This window comes from Rhinolophus sinicus, chromosome 14 (assembly GCF_057876585.1).
Source record: "Rhinolophus sinicus isolate RSI-liver-muscle chromosome 14, RSI-T2T, whole genome shotgun sequence".
Classification (NCBI taxonomy): domain Eukaryota; kingdom Metazoa; phylum Chordata; class Mammalia; order Chiroptera; family Rhinolophidae; genus Rhinolophus; species Rhinolophus sinicus.
The window spans coordinates 7568071-7590700 of record NC_142514.1 but is presented as its reverse complement, the minus strand read 5'-3'; the positions used below and the strand labels follow the sequence as shown (position 1 = coordinate 7590700).

At 50.5% G+C, this 22630-nt stretch overlaps 1 protein-coding gene across 1 annotated transcript; it reads right to left on the bottom strand.

The window, feature by feature from the left end:
* Positions 1-10378: 10378 nt before the first annotated feature.
* On the bottom strand, positions 10379-20993 carry UBIAD1 (UbiA prenyltransferase domain containing 1). Its single transcript, XM_019746789.3, has 2 exons — positions 20128-20993; positions 10379-12784 (listed from the first exon to the last, which is right to left on the bottom strand). Exons 1-2 carry the CDS (start codon positions 20654-20656, stop codon positions 12297-12299), a joined length of 1017 nt encoding a protein of 338 aa, XP_019602348.2. The 5' UTR covers positions 20657-20993; the 3' UTR covers positions 10379-12296.
* Between the last annotated feature and the right edge of the window lie 1637 nt (positions 20994-22630).

Sequence of the window (22630 nt, the reverse complement as noted above, 5' to 3'; positions counted from 1 at the left end):
AAGTCGGGAGAGCTGGCGGGGAAGCGGTGAGGAGGGGAGGGGCAGGAGGGCAGTAGGAAGCATCAGGCAGACCCTTCCTGAGTGCTTCCTGCAGGAGGACAAAGTGGTGTGTGGGTCACGGGGGGAGGGGGGAGCCCTCCCTCAGCTCTGGTACTCAGTAAGCCCGAGCTCACCTAGAATCATCGCCAGACAATAATCATTGTCTTTACGGAAAGCATTTCAGATGAATTCTAATGAGTTTTATGATGTGACTTTTTTAGAAGTTCTGCTACAGGGAGGTGAAATAGGTTCTGAATATTAAGTAGGAAGAGGTTATAAAGGGCATCTCTGCCTAGTGGGTACCTTCCCAGTTAATTAGCTCCCTAATACCCATCAGGTAAAGGGGGGATGGCAGACCAGCGCCTCCTCCCTCACTCAATGATTAGGGTCTCTCTTCTTTCATCAGAGCTGTCCCGGTGGACCAGGGCACTCTGCCCCTGGGAAGCTGCGGGCTGGGGCCTGAGCTCACGTGCCATCGGCCCCTTGCCCCAGCTGGGGGAGGAGATGGGCACAGAGCAGGGTGTGGTGCAGGTAAGGCAGCAGGGGTGTTGGAGATGGAGGAGATGCTGCGGCCTCTGTCTCCACCCCATCTCTGCCCCTTTACGCACCATTGAGCTATGGCGGCACCTGTGGGGACAGAGGTGGCCCCATCTCTGAGCTTCTGGGGTTTGAGGATCAGCATAAAGAGTACCGCCCCACCCCCCACTGCAGCCAGGGGCATTCAAGCTGGGATTCTGTAGTCTCACTGCCAGTCTCAAAGCAGAACGGAGCAACCAGTGATGTGTGGAACCACGTCCCTCTCAGAGCTGCTCCCCCTAAATTCCTCCTTCTATCCCACAGCCCCTCAGGCCCTCCTCCCAGGGCAGCAGCCCATGGACTAGACATTTCTCTTTTCATCTTTCTCCCATCAAAACTGACCCATCTCGTGTAGCATTCATTTTGCACACCATCCTCTGTTCTCTACAGCGACGGAAAGATTTTTGTTCCCTCTGTGAGCCCTCCTGTTATACGCCTGTATTTTAGCAAGGACCTTTGGGAAATATAATGCCATCTTTCAAAGAACTGGCTGATGGTGGGATTCGAGACACCTGGGCAGGTTGCCTCAGAGCTATTTAGGTGCAGGAGAGCCCCTGAGCTCCCATTAAATCATAGCCACAGCGACCTGATGAAAGAGGATGTACTGTTCTTCCCATGAAAAGTTTTCGCCTGCAAACCAGCACACTGCTGTCAGGTGCAGGGGTTAAGCCTTTACAGATGTGCTCAGCAGCAGCAGCTTGTTGAATGAATGAATGAATGAATGAATGAATGAATGAATGAATGAATCCCAAACAAGAATGGAACTCTAGACCTCAATCTCTTCAGTCTTTGACCTCATCCAACTTTTCAAATTCTGAAAGTCAAGGCAAATGGATTGAGGTCCCCATCATTCCTTCCTCCAACATCAGCTTAGGGTCCCCCGGTGGTCGACCCAGGAGAGAAGAAAGGCACCTCCACCCAGAACCGGTCCTCAGCACTTAGTGGCCTGGACAAGGGGCCAACAGGGCAGCTCCTCCCCAAGGCTGGCCCAGGACACTCGGGGCAGGAGGAGGAGGTCTTCCCTGCACCCATCCTATCCCAAACCCCAAGTCACACAGAAGTGCAAGCTTCCGGAAAGAGCCTGCAATAGACACATGATTATGTCTCCATTTCTCCAATTCCCCCCCTGTGCTTAAGTGCCTATTAGGGACAAAGGGATGGGAACGGAGGACAATAACATCTGTTTTTCCAACAAGACGGTGCCAGCGCGGATCTGTGGCGTAGCGCACGTCAGCACTGGGGCCCAGCTGCAGCCCGGCAGCTGCAGACGCAACTGGCACTTGATCATTTCTTAGAGAGATTATCTCCCAATCAGCGGCTCCTCGCTTGTTTGCTTTATCCTTACCTGGGGAGCCGTCGGCTCAGGCTCGCCTCTCTGCCTGCTTTTCATATCCGGGCTGGGCCCCGTTTCAGGAGGGACCTGGAAGCCACAGTCCTCCAATCTCGGTCCTACTTCTCGAGACGGGGACAGAAGTCGGGATGCCGGAAAGAGCACTGGGTTAGGAGTCAAAGGGCCTGGCCTCTAATCCCAGCTTGGCCACTGGCTCTGCACCCTCGGCGGCTGTATCTGCCTGGAGTCACGGAGAGCAAGGGGCTTAACCCTGCTGCAGGAGCCTCTTGCCTTGCCTATAAGATGAGAACTATTGTAACTACATCACGGAATTGCTGTGCGTCTCAGAGGTGATACATGCACGTGAACCTAGTTTAGGCCAGACAGCAGAACTGAGAACGAGGGTGGTGAGACACTGGGCTGTGCTTCCTGTATGCGATTCTGTCTAACGCTGCTCACGCCTGAAGAGGTTGTCTACCAAATTTGCAGGAGCGGCGCCTCTGCTGCAGATCGGCGGATGACCTCTGGGGTCAGAGCAAATAGAATCATCCGCTCCCTTCTCAAACAGGGGGAGCCTCACGATCCTCTCTTTCATGAGGTCCCTCAACCCTACCGCTTCTATTCCTCTGCCAACACCCAGGGCCACCAGGAAGAGAAGGCCCCGTGTGCAGAGGGCCCCCAGGGGGAGCCATGAAAAGGGTCAGGGAAGGGACGTGAGAGGAGAAGCGGGAGAGAGAATGGGAGAGGAAGACAATGAGAGAGGCAGCTCTGGTTCTTTCAACATTTTAAAAGAGATTTAAATTGAAAATGAGATTTCTAAAAAAATATATCCCATCATGCTTTTCTTCCTTCAAAAGAAAGAAGTGTTGAACATGAAAAAGATTTTTAGCCAAATGAGGGCTGCGTTTAGAGTCAGAAAAGAGATGATTCAGGTCAAGGTGCTGCCATTCCGTGGCTATGTGACCTTGAGCAAGTCACATAGCCACTCTGCCCGTGAAATAAGCCGAGCGCGCATCTCTCAGGGCCGTGGGGGTGGGGCGGCGGGCTGAGAGCCGCTGGAGGAGGGCATGGTGAACCCCAGGCTGCGCTCAGATCCAGAGAACCAGACTGTCACTGTGATGGACGTTAGGTGGTGTGAATGGGCTGCTGTCACGCCATCACTCCCTCAACTTCTCTATCTCAGGACAGACCCCAGGGGGTTGAACGCAAGGGTACATTCCTCGCAGCAGCCCAGGCCACCTCCAGGAACAGCCATCCAGGCCACAATACCGACCGGCCCAGCGGGACTAGAGAACAATGATCACGGATCACCCAGGGTGGGCAATGGGGTTTCCAGGGCAGAGCCTGGCCTCTCCCAGGAGATGGGGACCCCCCTGGGGAAGCAGGTCTTCCCCTGGCTCTCAGGCAGAGGCAGATGAGCTGCAGCCACCGGATGACCCCGGGTACAGATTACACAGCGCTCTTCCCCACTTGACTAATTCAGTTATCTTTGCTCTGCTCCATCCCCTTACTGGCCCTTCTGGGGGAAAGGAATGGCTCTTCTCAGCCAAGCAGGCGTCCCCATGCCCAACCTCTGTTCTGAGCTGGCAGGATAACAAACAGCTCCATCTCCCTGCCTCTGCCCCCCGCTCTGGGCTATCATTTGCTCACAGTCCCCGAGGTTTCCTTTTATCCTCTCTGGAACTGCACGGAGATTGGTTATCTGGTAATTGAGATTGTTTTACAAGGTGTCGCTCATTGCATTGGGTTCCATTAATTTTCGGCTCTTGCTGATACCCAGAATAATAATTGCCCCAGTGAGGGGGCGGGGGGCAGGTGTCCCACTTATACACAAGTTCACATACACATATGTACGCACATGCATATGGGGAAACATTTTTTAATATGATGACAACCCTGGTAAAACGACTTCAGATGCTTTCTGGGATGTCCTTCCCTTGTTGAACTTTGATGGGTGTCCAAGGAGATAATGTTCCCTCTCCCCACGATATATTCAGGGAATTGGACCCCCTTAAAATGTCCTTCCCCTAGAGATTCTTGAAGCGCCTCTGAGTGACAAGGCCACTCACAGCCATACAGAAGACCATCTGCCTCTCCATACTCTCTTCTACCTGCTCAATGGTCAGGCCGCTGGGCTGGGCCGTGGGGCATTCAAATGCGAAGTCACCTTGACAGCCTCTGTCCCCAGTGCCAGAACCTCAGGGTTACTGATCCGTGGTCAGGGGAGGGGCGACTTTCCCATACGCACCCCACTGGGACTCTAATCTCCCACAGCCAGGTCTGACTCTCGCTGAGAGGAAGCCTCCAGTTGGGTCATCCCAGTTTCCTTATAGGATCCTGTGTGAGTGTCAGAGCTGAGTTCCCCGGGAAATCCAAAGGGACCCCCCCCACACACAACACACGGTTTCACAATGAAGAATTCCTTTCTGTTTCTGTCTCACTATCTTATAAGCTCCATGAGTGCGGGATCCTGGCCTCTTGTCCCTCTTCTATTTTTAGTTTTCAACAGTGCCTGGCTCTTAGCAGGTGCTGAATAAATGCTTGTTGAGTGACTGAAGGAAAGTACCTGGCATTGTGCAAACACTGTGAAGAGCACCATCACGTGAGCCCTGGTCCTCTGCCCTGTCGTAGGCAAGCCTGAGATTATACAGAAGCGCGAACATTCCACAACAGTCATCAATAAGAGGGGTGAGGGGACTCACTTTATGAAGTGCCTGCTACGTACCAGCCGCTGTGCTACGTACTCCAGGAATGATAGTTCATTTAATATCACTACCCTACACGGCAAATACTATCATCCTCCCTTGCAGAGAAGGAATTGGAACCTCCCAGAGGTTCCACAGCTTGGCTGAGCGCATGCAGTGGGCGAGTAATACAGCCTGGACTTAAGCCCAGCACTGTCAGACTCCACGAGTGACACGAGTGCCTGTTTATCTGCCTTTCCTCTTGGATTGTAAGATTCCTGAGGATAGGGTCTGGGTCTTATTCACCATTAGACCCCAGAGCAGAGCCAACTGCTATCATGTAATACTTACTCAATTAATTATAAATGACTGACTAGCCTTGCAGCTGCCTGCAGGGGGCGCCAGAGAGAATCAGTGGTCAGAATACAGAGGGGAAGGAGGCTCTTGTCATAAGCAGTGAATGGAGCAGGGTCTGGAACAATGGGGCGAGGAGAAATTCATCTCTGCCACCGTCATGCTCCCACAGCCTTTGAGCCTCTCTTATGACACTTGGGATGGCAGCAGAATGACTTATGTATATGTGATCTCGCCACCAGCTCACTGGGAGTCCTTAAAGGGAAGCGGTGTGCCTCATTTATCTGAGTCCTGGGACAGAGCTGGCCCAGAACAAGCTCTCAGTAGGCCAGGGTTCTTGGCCAGGGGAAGGATCAGCTGAAAGGCCCTAGATGGTGCCAGTTGGTGACAGTCGTGACCTCTGACCCGCTCGGCATGTCCCCTGCATTCCGGACTCCTTGTTGCCTGGCATTCCCTGGCTCAGTGCAGCCCAGAGCCGAGGCCGTCTTCCCATTCCCCTAACACGATGCTGCTTCCCCTGGGCCTCGTCTCTTAGAGCCATTCATCTTGATTAGCTATTGGCAGCCTTGGCTGATTAAATGCCCCACCATTCCTTCTGTTTGTTTCTCAGCAAGGAAGTAGCAGGGATTTTCATTCTTCAGGTTTTGACCTTGACAGTGGTGCGATGGCCCTTAGCACACCGACCTCAATGCTGCAGTTATCTGGCTGTGCCACCAGAGAGGTTGATTAAGGAAAATTTCCACACTTGCAGGCAGAAATCAGGATATGTTCTCCAGGTGGAGGAATTGGAGGCAGCTGTCCACCAGCACCTCAGCTTCCAAGAAAACAATCACCCTCATGGCCACCTCTTCCGAGAAGCCTTGATCACTGCTCATCGTCACCTCTTCCTGGAAGCCTTCCTGATTAGTTCCACCCGGCACTCCCATCTCTACCCCAAACTCACTGTTCGTCAGTGTTTATTCTGTAGTTGACATGTGTCAGCCTCCTCTCACTGAACCCAGTGAGGGAGTCTCTATGTCCCCAGTAGCCCTTGGTGCTGCTTACTTTGAACGTGGGGAGGGGCTCTTTCAGACTCCCCCAGGTGGCCAGCACATTCCCAGGGAGCAGTCACCCACATTGCTGATATGGGCACCCTGACCCGGTGAGGACTGCAAGAAACAAAGAAAATGAAGGTAGGCAGATGGGGGAACAGGAGTAGACACTTAACCTGAGAACAGACCTTCCTGTGTCATCGTGGCTGAGCAGTGGTCACCCTCCATTATTTCGGGATGGGCAGGCTTTGACCTGAAATTTTAGCCCATCCATCCATCCAGAACAGGCTAGACAAGTGGGCTGAATTATTATCCCCTCACAGCCGGGAGTTGGAGGGCACAGGGCACAGGGCCTAAGGGAACCTCCCCTGGAAGACAAGAGGGCAGCAGAGCAGTGCCAAGGCTGAAGGCAGAACCCAGGGGGCCCATGGCACCTCCTTTTGCCAGGTGTCAGGCTCTTTCCCACGTGGGAGCAAGCAACGTGGGGCACCACAGCAAGGGGGCTCTCCCACCCCGATGGGTACCACCTCCCCAGGCCCTGTGCCCCCTTTCTGGGCCTGCAGCCATCCCAGTCCCTCCAGGACCCCCTGCCTGAGAGCATTGGTGGGCCCAGGGAAAGTGTGAAGGCTGTGTCACTCTTTGATGCTTCTGAAGCCCCTTTCTCAGGCACCCACCACCATCAGCCTTGTTTCCCCTTCCTCGCCACCTCCCCTTCCCTAGGGCAGACCAACTGACTGAGTCCCCCATGGACAAGGCACTGCAGGACCCCTGACCCCCTTTGTATGCAGGGTGTACACAGGCAGGCACGAGGAGCAGAACTTGTACTGAAACAGTCGAAGCTTTGAATCATGGTTCCATCACTTACGAGCTGGGTGACCCTGGGCAAATTTAATTAGCTCCGCGAACCTCAATTTCCTCTCTTATGAAAGAGACCTTCATACCCCCATTCATGCGCTTGTTATGAGGACTAAAAGAATGTATTTAAGCTTTCTGACCACTTCCTGGCACTTTATTACTGTTGTTCAACAAATACTTATTTCTTTAGAGGCCACCATGTGCCAGGAAGATGAGCTGGATTGTAACAGATCTTAAGAGTTACTGTCCTATTTCCCTTCCACTCTCAACCCCAAGTGGAACTGACCTGTCCTGACTGCTCAGGGGCAGTAGATGTGATGCAATGGTCCAAACTCTCACACCTGTCCGTCAGCCCTAGAAGGCCCAGCCACTCCCAGGTAACTCGGTCCTTCAACAACCGTGACTGAGCGCCTGCTCTGTCACCCCAAGCACTGCACTAGTGCTCATCTAGGACGGTAAGTACAACAGACACGGTCCTTGCGCTCGAGTCCTACCATCTCCTGGGGAAGGCTGACAATCGACATGTGTGACACACACAGCATGCTGTGACTTTCCTTCTGAAACCCACTGTGACCCCAAAGTGGGCACTTCTAAGGCAGCCTGGGAGAGAAACGGACGAGGATATGGCAGGAGTGCAGGAATGTGGACTTGAGGTGGCCCAAGAGTCACACCACACAGAGGGCTGCCCCTCTGGACGTATTCGCCTCACAGGGGGCCCCAGAGCAACCTCCCTTTACCCCTAAAACCTGGTTGAGAGCATGGGATCAAGACCCTCACTCTCCTGACCCTCGAGACCCTCCCCGAGCTTGTGCATTCCCGAAAAGGGTCAGGGGCACTGAAGGGGTCTGTGCCTCGCAATTATAGCCTTTCCCCGCCCCCAGGACCTGTGTGCAGGCCCAGCAGAAGAGCGCCGACTTGGCCCTTGTCACAGCTTCAGACAGGGGACCCGACTTGCTTTATACCACCCCCTCACGGTGGGAGAGCTGTCCCAATTTGAAGACGGGCAAATCACAAATGTCAACTGGCTGAGACTCAAGTGCCTGGTTCCTGCCAGAGGCACTGCATTTCCACCAGCCTGCAGTCTGGAGCCCGGAATGAAAGAGGCTGACAGTCCATTAGCAGCAGAGTGGTCGGCGGGGCTCAGAGGAAAGGAGCTGTCATCAACCTCACTTCAAAGGCTTTTGAGGAAGAAATCAACTGTGTGTGTGTGTGTGTGTGTGTGTGTGTGTGTGTGTGTGTGATCTTAAAAGGGAAAGGAATATCAATCACAGCTGTGCCTGTTGAAATGGGCAGACAGACAACAACCTAACCCGTTTCTTGTACTTTGTCCTCCCAACCCCGGGGGCAGGTGTGAGACAATCCCTTAATAAAAGAACAACCATCACAAGATCGGAAGAACCCGAAGGTCTTCTCATAGACCCCCTCTCGATATCCAACTCTTCGCTTCTGTGTCCTCAACAAGGACTCAGCCTTCTGCTTGAATGCCTCTAGTCACAAAGCACTCACCGCCCACTGGGACGTTTCAAACATCTCACTTGCGGATTCCTCTAATGGCTAGAAAGTTCTTCCCGATCTAAGAGCTTAAACTTGGGGCTACATAACTTCCACTCATTGGTCTAGTTTTACCTTTGAAGTCACACATACCAAAAAAAAAAAAAAAAAAAAGCCCATTCTCTTTTCCCCAAGACGGCCCTCTCGTGAGTCTCCTTTCCACGCTGACATGGTTTTAAGTGCTCTTACCAGTCTGCCTGGTGCTTTCTGGACAAGATCCAGTCAGTTAATATCTTCAAAACGTGGTTTCCATACCGAGAGCCGTAACACCTCTACGGCAGCTGTTACCAGTGTGAAAACACACACGCGTGTGCACATAGAAATAACGTTCTTCTAACTGGATTTCATCCATTCCACATTGCGTATCACATTGTCAAATGCCTTACTGAAATCCAAGTGCTAAACCCTTAATCTATTACCACATTTGCTATGTCAAAAAAAAGAAACTAAGAAGGACGGAAAGGTGCCCAGAAACGGACCCAGCCCCCCACGCACAGTCTGACAACACGAGGCGGGCAGAACCTGCGTCTTCCTTGTCCGGACACGGATCTCCTATGAATTCCACCTTGGATTATATTAGCCTTCATGAAGTCAGAGCTCACTACCGCCTCACAGAGCTTCTGGCCAGGTCGCAGGATCCGACTTTTGTTTGTGTGCTTTAATGCGGGAGTGGACAGAGCGTTAGTACGATAGTAAACGATGATCTGCGTCTTCTTTCCTCACCCCACTCAAGGCCAGCGTCGGGCTTCTCAAGGCCCCCCCTGGGTGGGATTTTGAGCAAGGGTCCTGCAAGGGGTGGGGAAGGGGGGAAAAGCTGAGTACAGGAGGTGGACAAGGTAGAGCACGGAGAGCATGGGCGCTTCCCTGAGCCTGGGCTGACGTGGGGATGGGGTGGCAGGGACAAGTGCCCTACAGGCCCACAGGCCTCGGCAGCAGAGGGCTGCTGTCAGAGGCATTCTGAACGCTTCTAGAACAGTGTGCAAGAAACAAGGGTAGATTCCAGGGCCGAACCCCAGCATGAAGTAGCAGAGAAAGGGCCTTACAGATACCGAGTACCTGGAGCAGGGGTCAAGCCAATACGCCTGGCTTCTGGCCCCACAGAGGCCCAGGAGTCCTGGGGGATCCTACAGGGATGGGAGCCAGCCCAAGAGGTGACTGAGGTTCAACTTCGAGTCATGGATAAAATTCCTACCTACCGCACCTACTGCCATCACCCCAGGGAACTTCCCCTTTGGACGTCATACAGTTGCTTTTTGGGAGCCAAGTATATTGCCTTATATGAATTCATGCTAAATTTTTCCTTTGACACATCAAAGCAGCCTTTTGATTCATTGTCATTTTATGAGCTCCCCCTCCAAGATTTACAAAACCTACAGTTTGGGCTGCCTCATGTCAGTCAGCAGCAACAGGTGTGGAACCCAGCCAGGCACAGGGCAGAGGGCAGGCACACGGGCTGCTAAGGGCTCCTTCCCTGGTGAGTGACATCGACACGCTCAGCAGTCAGCTCTCCTTCAGCTCGTTCAGCCTCCCGGAAACGCATCTAATTAGACTGTCATCCAGTCCACGTTCCTGTGCTGTGTGCATAAGGTTATAGTGTCAAATGCCTAGCGAGACCCAAACGGACACCATCTACTCCGTGTTCTCAATCTATCAGTACAGTGACCCTTCCAAGGAAAAGAAAATTGAAAATAGGAAAGGAAACAAGGTTAATCTGGCCTGCCTCTTGGCAAATCCATACTGGTTGTGAGTGGTCCCTACTGTCTTTTCTAAGGGCTCATCATACTGGTCAAATCCTACCCAAATTCATCACCAAAGCTCATGGACCCCACCCCCACCCCCACCGAATGTCCCCGTGTCCCTGTGCTGGTCTCCTGAGATGTATGGATCAGAGCTCATAATCAGACAGTCAGACAAGAAATAGGAAGAAGGCAAAGAGAAAAACTAGAAACTGATAAACGTGTTTTAATGAACAAGTCTAAAGAAAATCTTTATTGAATCAGGGGATACAATACAAATGATGGTGACCTGCATATAAAACCTGGCACCAAATTTGGCCTTTTAGAAATATTTATATATAAAAATCTGCATTAAAATCTGCACCAGAACACAGTGCAGAGGCTGACAGCCCTGGCAGGAGTGCTTCCAAAGGTGGGTCTGGTCTGGGGACGCAGGAAGCTCGGTCCTACAGCCTCCGGGGTGAGCCCCACGTGAAAACAGCTTGCTCTGAGGAGGGGTCCGAGGGGCTCGTGTGGAGCAGGAGCCCTGTGAGCACCACGCTGCCACGAGCCTGGCAGGAAACAAAACTGGTGCTGGGAAGGAGACACGGGCCGTTGCCCTTATTCCCGGGCTCTGACCCCTGTGTGACAATCTGGATCCCTGCAGACAAACCATCTGTAACTTCAGAGGAACTTCTGCAATTTCCAAATACGATTTTCCCGAGGAAGCTGGTCAATTCTAACTCAGGGAGCCAAATCATAGAATGAGCCTGATTTTAAGGATTAAGAACTAGTCATTTTCTGCAGGCTGAGCCCCTAAAATACCTGTCAGAATGGCTATCGTCACAACAGGAGAATATAACAATGGTGGCCTCAATCTATTTCAGCCTTGGACCAAATGCCACTGAGCAATTCCAGCCCAGAAATTAGACTTCACAGGCAATGAAATGAAAAGCAGCTTCGATCAGCAGTGGACTCCCCCCGTCTGGGTGCCAACTATCTTTGCACAAGGCAACTGAAAAGCCTTTGGGAGAAGCCGGGTCAATACTGCACATACGTCTTCAAGGAGGAAGACACAGTTCCTTCCCTGGCAGAGCTTGTCACTTGGCTGAACAGGGTCAGGCCGGTTTGTCTAGCGGCTTCTTCCTTCACGGAAAAGCTGGTGTCCCTGGTCTGTTCATCTTGTGGCTCTGTGGAAAGTGACAACTGTCCCTGACTACGTAGCTGAGCTGCTGCTCAAATAGTCAGGCTCTGAGATGGCGGGGAGGGGACACCCAAATGGGAACGACAGAAACAAAGGGTAGGCGTTGGGGAACATTAGGAAAGGTGATGGGGGCAGGGACGCCCAAAGGACAGCAGTGCCTCTGCAATATCAGGGCTCCTAATAGTTACCGGAAGGGCTGGGAGACCTTCCTGTCATTCTAGTGGATTCTACAAAGGGGAAGCAGCTGCCCTACCAATTTCTATTGCAAAGCAGAGTGATTTTCTCAGCTGCCTCAAGGGTGGGGTTTATTTTTCCTTCCCAGTCCCTGGCTTGGTTGTTTTGCTGGGGGGTAATCTGACACTTCCTCAACTGTGGCAATCAGTGAAAGGAGAGATGAAGGACAAAGCCTCTGAATCACAACTGAGGCTAATAGCCGGGAGCCACGTTGGCCTGTTAATGAGGGACTTTCTGTCTCAGGCAGTGTGTTTCAGCACCCAAATGCTCAGAGTAAGAGACAGGCGCTCCCGGAGTCGCTGGGCCTGACGCCAGCCATTAGCATCCCGGGCAAGACAAGATAACAGGAGGCCACTTCACCCATTATGATGGCTATTTCAGGACTGCACCAGGCGGCTCCTTCACAAAGTCTCAGGGCATTTTAGTCCACTTTAAAGTGACCTAACAACACCCTCTAGTGGAACTTATAAATAAAACAAGGGCCAAGCAGCCAATTCACCTTCTGATACCAGTGGTTTCAAGATGCCCCATAAAACAGAATAAAACGAAAACAAAACATTATCTTTAAGAATGTAAAAATTAAAAAAAAAAAAAAAAAAAAGGTGGGCGTTCACAAGGCATCCTTAGGTCCCTCGGTGCCAAATCACCTTCTCTCCTCAGCTCCGCTGCCCTCGACACATTCTCAGGTACCGGCGCGTGCGACTAAGGGAGCTCCCTGTCCCCTTAGAGTTTGGGCAGACTGCCCGCTGGTGCCAGAATGATGCCAAAGACGTAGAAGAGCCCCAGCAGGAGGTTGAGTTTGGCGGTCTTCTGGGGCAGTTTGTTGAAAGTCTGGCTTCGGAACTGTCTCTCCAGAGAAAAGGCCATGGGGATGGTGAGCAGGGGCAGGGCCAGGCTGATGCTGCAGTGTGTGGCCAGGATGCTGAAAATCAGGTAGGGCAAGAAGAGCAGCGTGGTGTAGAGCACGTAGGAGAAGGTGGGGCCGATGAGGATGGCGAGCGTGACGATGCCCGCCTCCCCGTCGGACTCCATGTCCCTGGTGTTGTTGGAATGGAGGATGGCCTCCGTGCTCAGGGCGAGGGGGATGGCGTAGACCAGTGGGAAGACCGCCAGGGACCCCACCTGGACGGCGTAGGCGAACATCACGGCCAGTGGGCCGAAGGTGATGAGGATGACGAGGTCTCCCAGAGCCACGTACTTGAATCCAATGCCTACAGCCGGAAAACCCAGAGAGTTGGTGTGAGTGAGGTCGAGGGCTGGCAACTGAGGGGCTGTTCCCCAGTCAAAGGCAGGCCATTTCTGGCCGGAAATGTGAGCGCTTACACGGGGGAGTGGGTGCTCACTGAGGTCTCTTCCCCTCCAGCGCAAAACCTGATTTCTTCTGCAATGCCACGGAGGTACAGAGAACACTAAGCTTTCAGCACCCAGGGAGGTTTCAGAGTCGTACCCAACGTTTCTTTCCTACTGTCCCCCAACCAAGTCTTGCAACAAGAGCACTGGGTTCCCCTACACTCACAGTTAGTGGGCGAGCCCATGAAGGACCTAGACGGTCTTACGATCCACTTCTTCCGTTTCTTTCACCCTTCACCAGCGTCTGTCGGTAACACCATCAGATCAGCCCTCACAGAATACTCAGCTCGGTCTTTTAGTGTTCTGCCTCCTTCCTTTGCAACCTCTGCAGGCATCTTCTGGTTTTGAAGACCCCCCAGTGAATCTGAGTGAAATTTCAGGGTTCTCAAACTCCACATAAAGACACTTTCACCCGCATGATGAGTAAAACAGCTAAGACAATGGAGTCACACGGCAGCTCCCCTCTCTGGTCCCCATTACGGTAAAACGCTAAGTCTTCCCCAACTGCTCCTCCTGTGCCGCTCATCTACTTCAAATCCTGCCCAATCCACTTCTTTCACACCTGCCCGGTCCTCTCCATCCTGCGCGGCACACTGCATCCCACCTCACTCCTTCCCCAAACCCAAGTCCTGGTTATTTTCTGCCTGGAATCCTGCAAGGATCTCCTCGTTGGTCCCTGGGCTTCCAGGCTTCCATTCGTATTCACATAACAATGTCCCCCGCCCATTGCTAACCTAAGTGCCACACAGCAGCCAGAGTGATCCTTCGAAACTACTAATCTGACCGTGCCCCTCCTCGCGCACACACCTGAAAACCCTGATCCACAAGTTGTCAGGTAAAAGCCCGCTTTCACCTGGCTCCCCGCTGGCCCGGCCCTGCCTCTCTGCAGCCTCACCTTGAGCTCTCCTCCCCTCCCCTCAGGGCCTTCAGACCCACGCTCCCTCCTTTGCCTGGCTACTCCTACGGTACTCACCCTTCAACACTGTAAAGACCATTCCTCAAGGCAGTCTTCCTCCACCCCACACCACATTCGGCCCCCTTGCTATATGTTCGCATGGCGCCCTGCTTCCACTCCCATAGACTTCATCACACTTCTCATTACTTTATCACTGTCTTTCCCAACAAAGCCTAAGTTCCATGAGGGCAGGGCCTTGTGTCTGGCTGTTCACAGCTCACTCCGCAACCCTTGGCACAAAGGCTGAACTGAACACAGAGCTACAGTAACAAGCACCCGGAATTTGGGATGGAGGTGAGGAAAAGTGCCCCCTCGGAGTAAAGCAGCACGGAACGGGTGAGAAGTCAGCCACACGTACACTGCACAGAAGCTTGGGAACCCTCCAGACCAAGGCATGGCCTCAGGATCAGGAAATAAGGAAAACTATTGGTAATCAACTGCATTGTAACCAGCCAGGAATGACAAGGGACAATAGTCTGTAGGGGATCTAAAGCCATGGCGGCCAAAGCGCAAGGTTCAGCTCAAGTTTACCCTCACACCTCGGGAGACTGAAACTAGAGAAAGCGAATCCACAGATAAGGGGGGACTACTGTACTCCTGCCCAAGGAATGCCGGGGAGTGTATACGCTGGACAAGGGAGTGAGATATAATTAACAGATAACAGTTGAAGGTGTACAGCGTGTGGATCATGAGATCAACACTTCTGTACTTACTGCAGAATGATTACCACCACGGCGTTGGTAAGCCCTCCATCTAGTTGGGGTTCTTTAGTGCCAAACACCGTACCATCCTTGGTTCTTTAGAACGAAGCATCCTCAAGAAAGTGTATCACAGGCATGGTCCCTGATACCCACCAACAAGCAGCCGGCTGGCCTGTACTCCCCAAGCAGTGTTTTCATAAATAATGTGGTTATCTGAGGACATATCCTCCAGGGGCAAGTTCTCTCAAGCAGAACATCGGCTCATTTTCTAAATTAGTACATGGATGTCTCTTGCAATATCTCATGTGTTTAGGGGACTACAGTAGTCCCCCCTAATCCTCATCCAAGACCCCAGGTGGACGCCTGAAACCACAGATAGGACTGAACCGTATATATAGTACGTTTTTTCCTGTACATGCAGCACTTTACAGCTTCTCTGTGGCATATCCTATTGCCAACATCACCACTCCTCTGCTTTAGGGCCATTATTACGTGAAATAAGGGTTACCTGAACACAACACTGCGATACCTCCACAGTCGCTCTGATAACCGAGATAGCTACTAAGTGACTAACGGGCGGGGAGCGTGTACGCTGGACAAGGGAATGATTTACATCCTGGGTGGCACAGAGTAAATAACGCGAGATTTCATCATGCTACTCAGAACAGCATGGAATTTAAAACTCATGAACTGTTTATTTCTGGAATTTTCTATTTAATATTTTTGGACCACAGTGGACCTTGGGAGACTGAAACTAGAGAAAGCGAATCCGCAGATAAGGGGGGACTACTGTACTCCTGCCCAAGGAATGCCGAGGAAGAATACTCCCAGCACAGATCTAGCAAGTTTCTCCCCCAGCTGCTTGCTTTTCTTCTGCTTACGTTCTTAGCTCTCCAAGCAGACTTAAGGGCTCTGGCTATGAAGAAAATACAACAGCTCTAAAGGCATGACCTCTGGTTAGACTATCCAAAATCCTTAGCTCACCCAGCAAAAAATGTGAGCAATGCTGAACAAAAATCTGTGCAAAGATAAGCCGCCATCTTCAACAGGCCCCCCACAAAAACCAACCACATACCCCTCTAGGGATGAGAAAGGTCTGGCAACCTCCCACAGGTTATCGGACACAAGAAAATGCTAGAACCCTTGGGAGAAAGCTCAGCGTGTCGGACGCATGTTCCACCTGATTCAGAGATGTGGCCGCCTGGGAGTTTACTTTAGGAACTCCCAGCCATCCCAACACCATTTTCCAAATGAGCCAGCACAGCGAAACACTGGGCCAGTTCTCCACACAGCAGCCCAATGAATCTTCTAGAAGACAAATCAAAATGTTGGCAAGGATGTGGAACTGGTAGTCTCAGCGGTTGCTGGTGCGAAGATCAGAATAGTACAACCCTTTCAGAAACTGCTATGGCAGCTTCTCAGAACGTTAAATATCATCCACCCTATGACTCAGCAATTCCATTGAGGCATTTACCCAAGAAAAAGGAAGACAAATACCCACAAAAAAGACTTAAACATGAATGTTCAGGCATAAGAGCCCAAACGTGAAAACAAGCCAAATGTCATGAACCAGGAAAACGGATAAACTAATCGTGCTATGTCCATCCGACGGCTACTACTCAGCAGCGCAGGAACTGCCGGTGGGATGATGAATCGCGTCACAGGATGAGGAATCGCAAAACCACCACGCTGAGCAAAAGAAGCCGGGCCCAAGAATTCATACTCAATGATCCCGTTTACATGACGGTCCAGACCAGGCAAGACAAATCTATGCGAAAGAAATCAGAACAGTGGTTGTCTCTGAATAGGGGTGGGAGGAGTGGGGGATGGACGGGGAGGGAGCACAAGGAAGCTTTTGGGGATGATGGAAATGTTCTGTATCATGATAGCAGTGTGGGTGACACAGCCATATGCATTTGTCAAAATTCATCAAACTATAACACTTAAGATCTGTGCATTTCACAGGATGCCATTATATATCAATCAAAGTCAATGTTTCAAAAAACCCCATAAAATCAGATTAAGTCATTACTCTGCTCATTACATTTCAATGTCTCCCCATTTGTTCCTTCAGTGAATATTAAGTACTAATTACATGCCAGGCACTGTTCTGGGCACCATGGATCCAGCAGAGAACAGAGACTAAAATCCCTACCCCCAGAGAGCATATAGTCTGAGGGGGAGGATAATTAACAAACAGTGTGTCAGAAGGTAGTATATGCTGTGAAAATAAAGCAGAGAAGAGCAATAGGGAAGGTATTGTGGGGAGTACAGGGTGTGTGTGTGTGTGAGCGTGTGTGTGTGTGTGTGTGCGTGTGTGTGTGATTTATTTTTCGGCTGCTGCAAAAAGCTTGTTTTGTAATTTGAAATAGAGTAGAAAGCAAAGTCTCACTAAACAGCTGACATCTGAGCAAATGAATGCAAGAGGTTAGAAAGGGAGTCAAACAGATAAAAAGAGGAGAGCGTTTCAAATCCAGGAAACAGCATCTACAAAGGGCCAGGAGGGCAGTGTGGCTGGAGTAGCGTGAGCAGGAGAAAAGAAGGGCAGGTCAGAGTTGGGGGAGGGGAGATGGGCAGATAATGACCCTGGGAATCATTGCGGAGACCTTGGCCTTTACTCTGAACGAGATGGGAGCCATTGGAGAAGTTTGAGCAGAGGATGGAAGTGGTTGCCTTGTGTTTAAACAGGATTACTCTGCCTGCTGATTTGGGAGCACCCTCAAAGGGACAAGAGTGGGTATAGAGATCAGTAAAGAACCTGCCACAATAATTGAGGGAGATGAGAGTGGCAGTGGTGAGAGGTGGTGAGAAGTGGTCGGATCCCAAATGCATTTTGAAAGTAAAGTCCACAGGATTTGCTGGTGGACTGGAAGTGAGATGTGAGAAAGAAGAGTCAGGATGATGCCCCTGAGTTTTATCCTGAATAACGAGGAGGAAGCTGCCGGTGAGTGAGATGGGGAAAGCTATGGGGAGAGCAGGTTTCTTTGGGGAGAAGATCAGGAATTTGGTTTCAGACATATTAAGCTTGAGATGCCTGGAGACCTCTAAGAGAAGTTCCTAAGTAAGAAGCTGAATGAGTCTGGACTTTAGTGGAGAAATCTGGGCCAGATGGATACATTTGAGCGTCACCGGCTCAATAGGTATTATAGGATCTAAAGCCATGAGGCTGGCTAAAATCACTAAGGGAGGAAATGGAGACAGAGGAAAGAGGTCCAAGGACTCAGCCTGCAGGTTGGGAGTGAGGAAGAATCAGCAGAGGAAACTGAGGCCCGGGAAGACCAGCAGGATTGGCCTCTGCCTACCTCTCCAACTGTATCTCCGTTCTCCCTCTTGAGCACATTGGCCTTTTGGTAGATTCTAGAAGATGCCAAGCTCTCCCCCACTCCAGTGCATTGGCATTCGCTGTTCCTTCAGCCCTGAAAGATTTGGCACTTGAATTGGACCCCAATTCTGCCCCATGGCTGGCTCCTTTTCCTCCAATCTTAGTTTAAGTGTCACCTTCACAGAAAGTCTCTCCTCCGCCACCACCATATACATTGTATTACAGCACCCGGTTGATTTCCTTTATTGAACTCTTTGCAATTGGCTGCCAGGACACCAGTCTCTCGGTTTTCTTCTTTCTCCTCTGTTTGCTCCTTCGCAGTTTCCTTTACCTATTCCTTCTCTTCTCCCTACCCCTTAATGTTGGACTGCCCCGGGGCTCAGTCCTGGCCCCCCTCACGGCTCTATCCACACTCCCTCCTCCGGCGATCTCACCCCGTTGTACAACATTATCTATATGCCAATGATCCCCCAACATCTCTATCTGCAGCTCAGATTTCTCCCCTGAACTCAGACTCTTACATCCAACCATTCGTTTGACATCTCCCTTGGAGATATAACAGATTATGATGTCCGAAGTCAAGTTTCTCTCCAAAAACCTTCTCTGTCTCACTTGACATCAGCTGCACTATTCCAGTTGCTCAGGCCAAAAGCTGAGTTATGCTTAATTCTTCTGTTTCTCTCCCGCTTCACATCCCATCTATCAGCAAACCCTGCCCACCTTCAAAATATGTTTGGAATCTGACTACTTCTTCCCTTTGCACTACAACCACCCTGATCCAAGCCACTAAACATCTCCTGCCTGGATTAGCCAACAGTCTCCTCCTCCACCTCCCTGCTCCTACCCTCCACTGCTCTCCTTTATCCATTGTCAACACCTCAGCCAGAGCGATTCTTCTCAAACATTAAGGCCTCCATCATCTTTGTGCCTCCGTGACCTCCCCAAATGGACTTCTCTTACTTTACTTCCTTCCTCTCCCCCTCATCACACTCTGGACTCTGCTGTTCCTCAAACTTTTCACAGATACTCCTGCCTTACGGCCTTTGACAACTGCCGATCCAAGATTTGGAACACTCTTCCTCCAGGTAACTGCTTAGACCCCTCCCCACGTCTCACCTCCTTCAATCTTTGCTCACATGTTAACTTTTTGATGAGCCCTTCCCTGATCAAATTACTTAAAATAGTCAGCGGTGTCCTCCTTCCTTGCTGTGTCCTTCCTTGCTTTACTTACTATTTCCCCCCAAAGCACGAATCGTCTTTTCATGTAACATAAGAAGGGGACCAACTGGCTTACCAGGAACTTTCCTGGTTTCAGCACCCAAAGTCCCACATCCTGGGAACCCTTTCAGTCCTGAGCAAACCAGGACTGAGTTGGTCAACCTAACTATAATTTACTATTTTTAGTTTCTGTTTCTCCTCAGGCTATGTAACTTCCACAGAGCAGGGATCTGTGGCTGCTGTGGTCACATAGAGCAGTGCTGGCACATAACAGGTGCTCAATAAATAGGGCTTAGTCACCTGGCCAGCACTGCCTTGCTCAGCCTGCTGCAAGGAGTCACCTAGCAAACTAGCTGAAAGTATTAGCTGTACAATTCTGAGCTCATCAAAGTTAATTCCACTAAAATTTGAAACTGTGGCATAATATGTGACCCACAAAAAGAAACTAGATACAAAAAAAATTCCATATATTTTTCCATATATATGTATATATACACAGAGGGTGCCAAAAAAATGTATACACATTTCAAGAAAGAAAAACTGTATTAAAATTGTAATAATATATACCGATAACAAAAGATGAATACAAGTCACGTTTGACTTCTGCAGTGACAAGAGGTGCTCAAAGTGGTTACCATCAGCGTCCAGACACTTCTGATTACGGAGAACTACTGTTTGAGCAACGTTGACCAAATTGTCCACTTGTATACACTTTTTTGGCACACCCGGTATATATATATATAGATAAATATAGCTATATAGCTATATAGACATATAATATACATATAAAAAATTTCTAACATCCAAAAGCCAAGCCAGGATCTTCTCAACCCACTACAATTTTCAAAATAATCCACATGATCCACGCAATCTAGATTTCACATAAGTGGCCTAATTGAGGAAAGAATCTTTGACCCATCTTCCCTAACCCTATAACTCCTACACAAAGCAGCAGTTTCTAGCACATGCAACTAAGACCTCCAGCACAGGAAACCTGCCAATTCTTACCTCCTGTGTAGAGAAAGGAGCCAGAAAGGCCTCCAAAGTAGATGAGAGCCAAGTGCTCCAGTTTCAGAGGGGACAGGTAGTAGAGGCAAGCGGCACAGACACAGCCCAAAGTGTACAGGAAGACTCCAAACCGCACAACATCCTGGGGCTCCAAGATTCGGTCCACCAGGGTCCTGTCATCACTCTTTTTGTGGTCAATACCCTTGGAAAAGTCATAGTAAGTGTTGACCAAATTGCCAGCCCCGTGCACAGCCAGGACTGCCACGGCACAACCCACCAACAGCCTGGGATCCAGGACGCCCTGGGCTCTGTAGGCCAGGGCACTGCCCAGGGCCACCGGGGTGAGTGAGGCACTGAAGCTCCAGGGCCGCAGGGCCAGCACGTAGGAGGCGCACTTCTGCCTCCAGGAACGCTGGAGGGGCCTGTCCCGCTCCGGACAGTCGTTCCCTAGCAGGTCCCTGTCCCCAGCCTTGGCCGACTCTCCCGTCCGGATGCTAATCTTCTCCCCTGGAACTTGCGAGGCCGCCATGGAGGCTGCACGTGGCTGAGCTCAAATGTTAACAGTGAGCCACGCACAGAACAGCGATTGCCGCGGGGCCAGGAGGGGCGGGGTGGGACCGCCGGACCTGACCTTCTTCGGTTCCGCCCCGGGGCAGCGCTGGGGAGGCGGCGGGGCCCCGGGGCAGCAGCGAGCGGGCCTGGCAACCCACGAGGCCGGGTGGCACCGCTCGGGCTTCCTGTCACCTGCGCGAAGCCTGCCTCCGGACCCCAGCCCGGCGCTAGCGCCCAAAGCCGAGAAGCAGACGCCTCCTCGGGACTACCGGGGCCGCCATCTTGTGCGCCCGCCTCTGGAGGCCGGCCCGGAAACAGGGGCTGGCCGCGCGGGCTGGGCCGGCCGGGCCGGGCGGAGCCGGGGCTGGGGAGCCGGCGGGAAACCCGCGGTCCAGCCCTGCTTTCGCAGCGGATGAGCGCGCGCCCAGCAGCTGCTCCCAGTCTCGTTTAGCATCACAAGATCCACCATGAATGCGTGTGGCTTTCCGACTTACCAAGAGCTTTCATTCATCGACAGAGGACTCATTCATTTTTCTTTTCATGCAACAAGCACTTATTGAGCACTACTGTATGCAGCAGTGAACATAATGGAAAAAATCAGGGAGCACATTGAGGGAGATGAAGAAGGTATAATTATCCCCCCCCCCTTCTAAATGGGAAACTTGAAGCTCTGAAATGGGAAATGATGTCTACGAAATTATTAACTCCAATAATAATCACGACAGCAAAAATTCCCGCTTTCTATTGTACAATTACCAATGCCACATATACTGCAATAACCTTCCGGCCTTTTCTGCCTTTTCAGCCACATTTTAATTTACTATTCGTACAAATAACTGCCCACCCCACCCTACCAGGTGGCCAGCTCTGTGTCTTCATTGCCCATCTTCTGCGAGCTTCTGTAGCTCCTTCTGACTGGAGAGAGCCAATTGTTAAATTTTGGGGCATTTTTGTGAGCCAGTCATGAAGCACATCCATTATTAAAAATCAAACTACACAAACTTACAATCAGATAAATTATATTAAAAACAAAGGTAACAAGTACTCAAAACATTACTTCCTAATTACTTCACTATGTTTTACCATTCATACTCTTTAGGTTGTTTACATTTGTTGTATTTGCACTTTGTAAATACTATATAACAAGGTGCTACTGCTCATCTCTTTCTAGCTTTTCATTCAGTGACATCAGTTGACAGCTTGAAATCCGCCCTAGTGGGAGTATTTATACCACACAAATCAGCAAATGCTTGATAATTGGTTTGTTGATCACCTAGACTTAAGCAAGTGAAGGGAAAAAGTTAATAATGCCGATTAAACTCACAAGGGTGTCAACTCTGTAGCTGTTACGTTATGAATAGCAGCAAAAATTTTACTAAATATTCTTCCAGGATTGGAAAATTATTATCCAGCTCAGCAAAGAAGCCTGCATGTCGTTGACAAACTAGTGAATTCTCAAGATATCTCTTGATTAATTCACTTTCCTCTTACTCATTAACATAAAAGAAAGTATCTACCACCATTCATGTTGGAACTACACTCATTGGTCAACTGCAAACATAGGGAGGCTACACAAAATCACAAAAAGCATCCTGTTAGACTCAATTGGCTAATGTGCAATTTACAATGAGAAGTATTGTGTATTTATTAAGAATTTCAAGACAGAATATTACAACCTCACAGATCACAATAGCCATGAAACCAGCCCTATATATACACGTATATTCCTGTCCCGACTTACCAGCCAGCTGGTTGTTAAACATTTACAACTTTAGCCCTCAGCACATATTGCAATGCTGGACAAACCCAACTGTCCTATACTGCCAAATCAGATGAGAGGAAGAAGCAGGTATTTTTAGATCCTGGCTCCATCACTTATGAACTCCAAAGTCCAATCCTTCTGTATGTCGGTTTACTCATGGATAAAGTATAAAGTGGGAACAATACAACC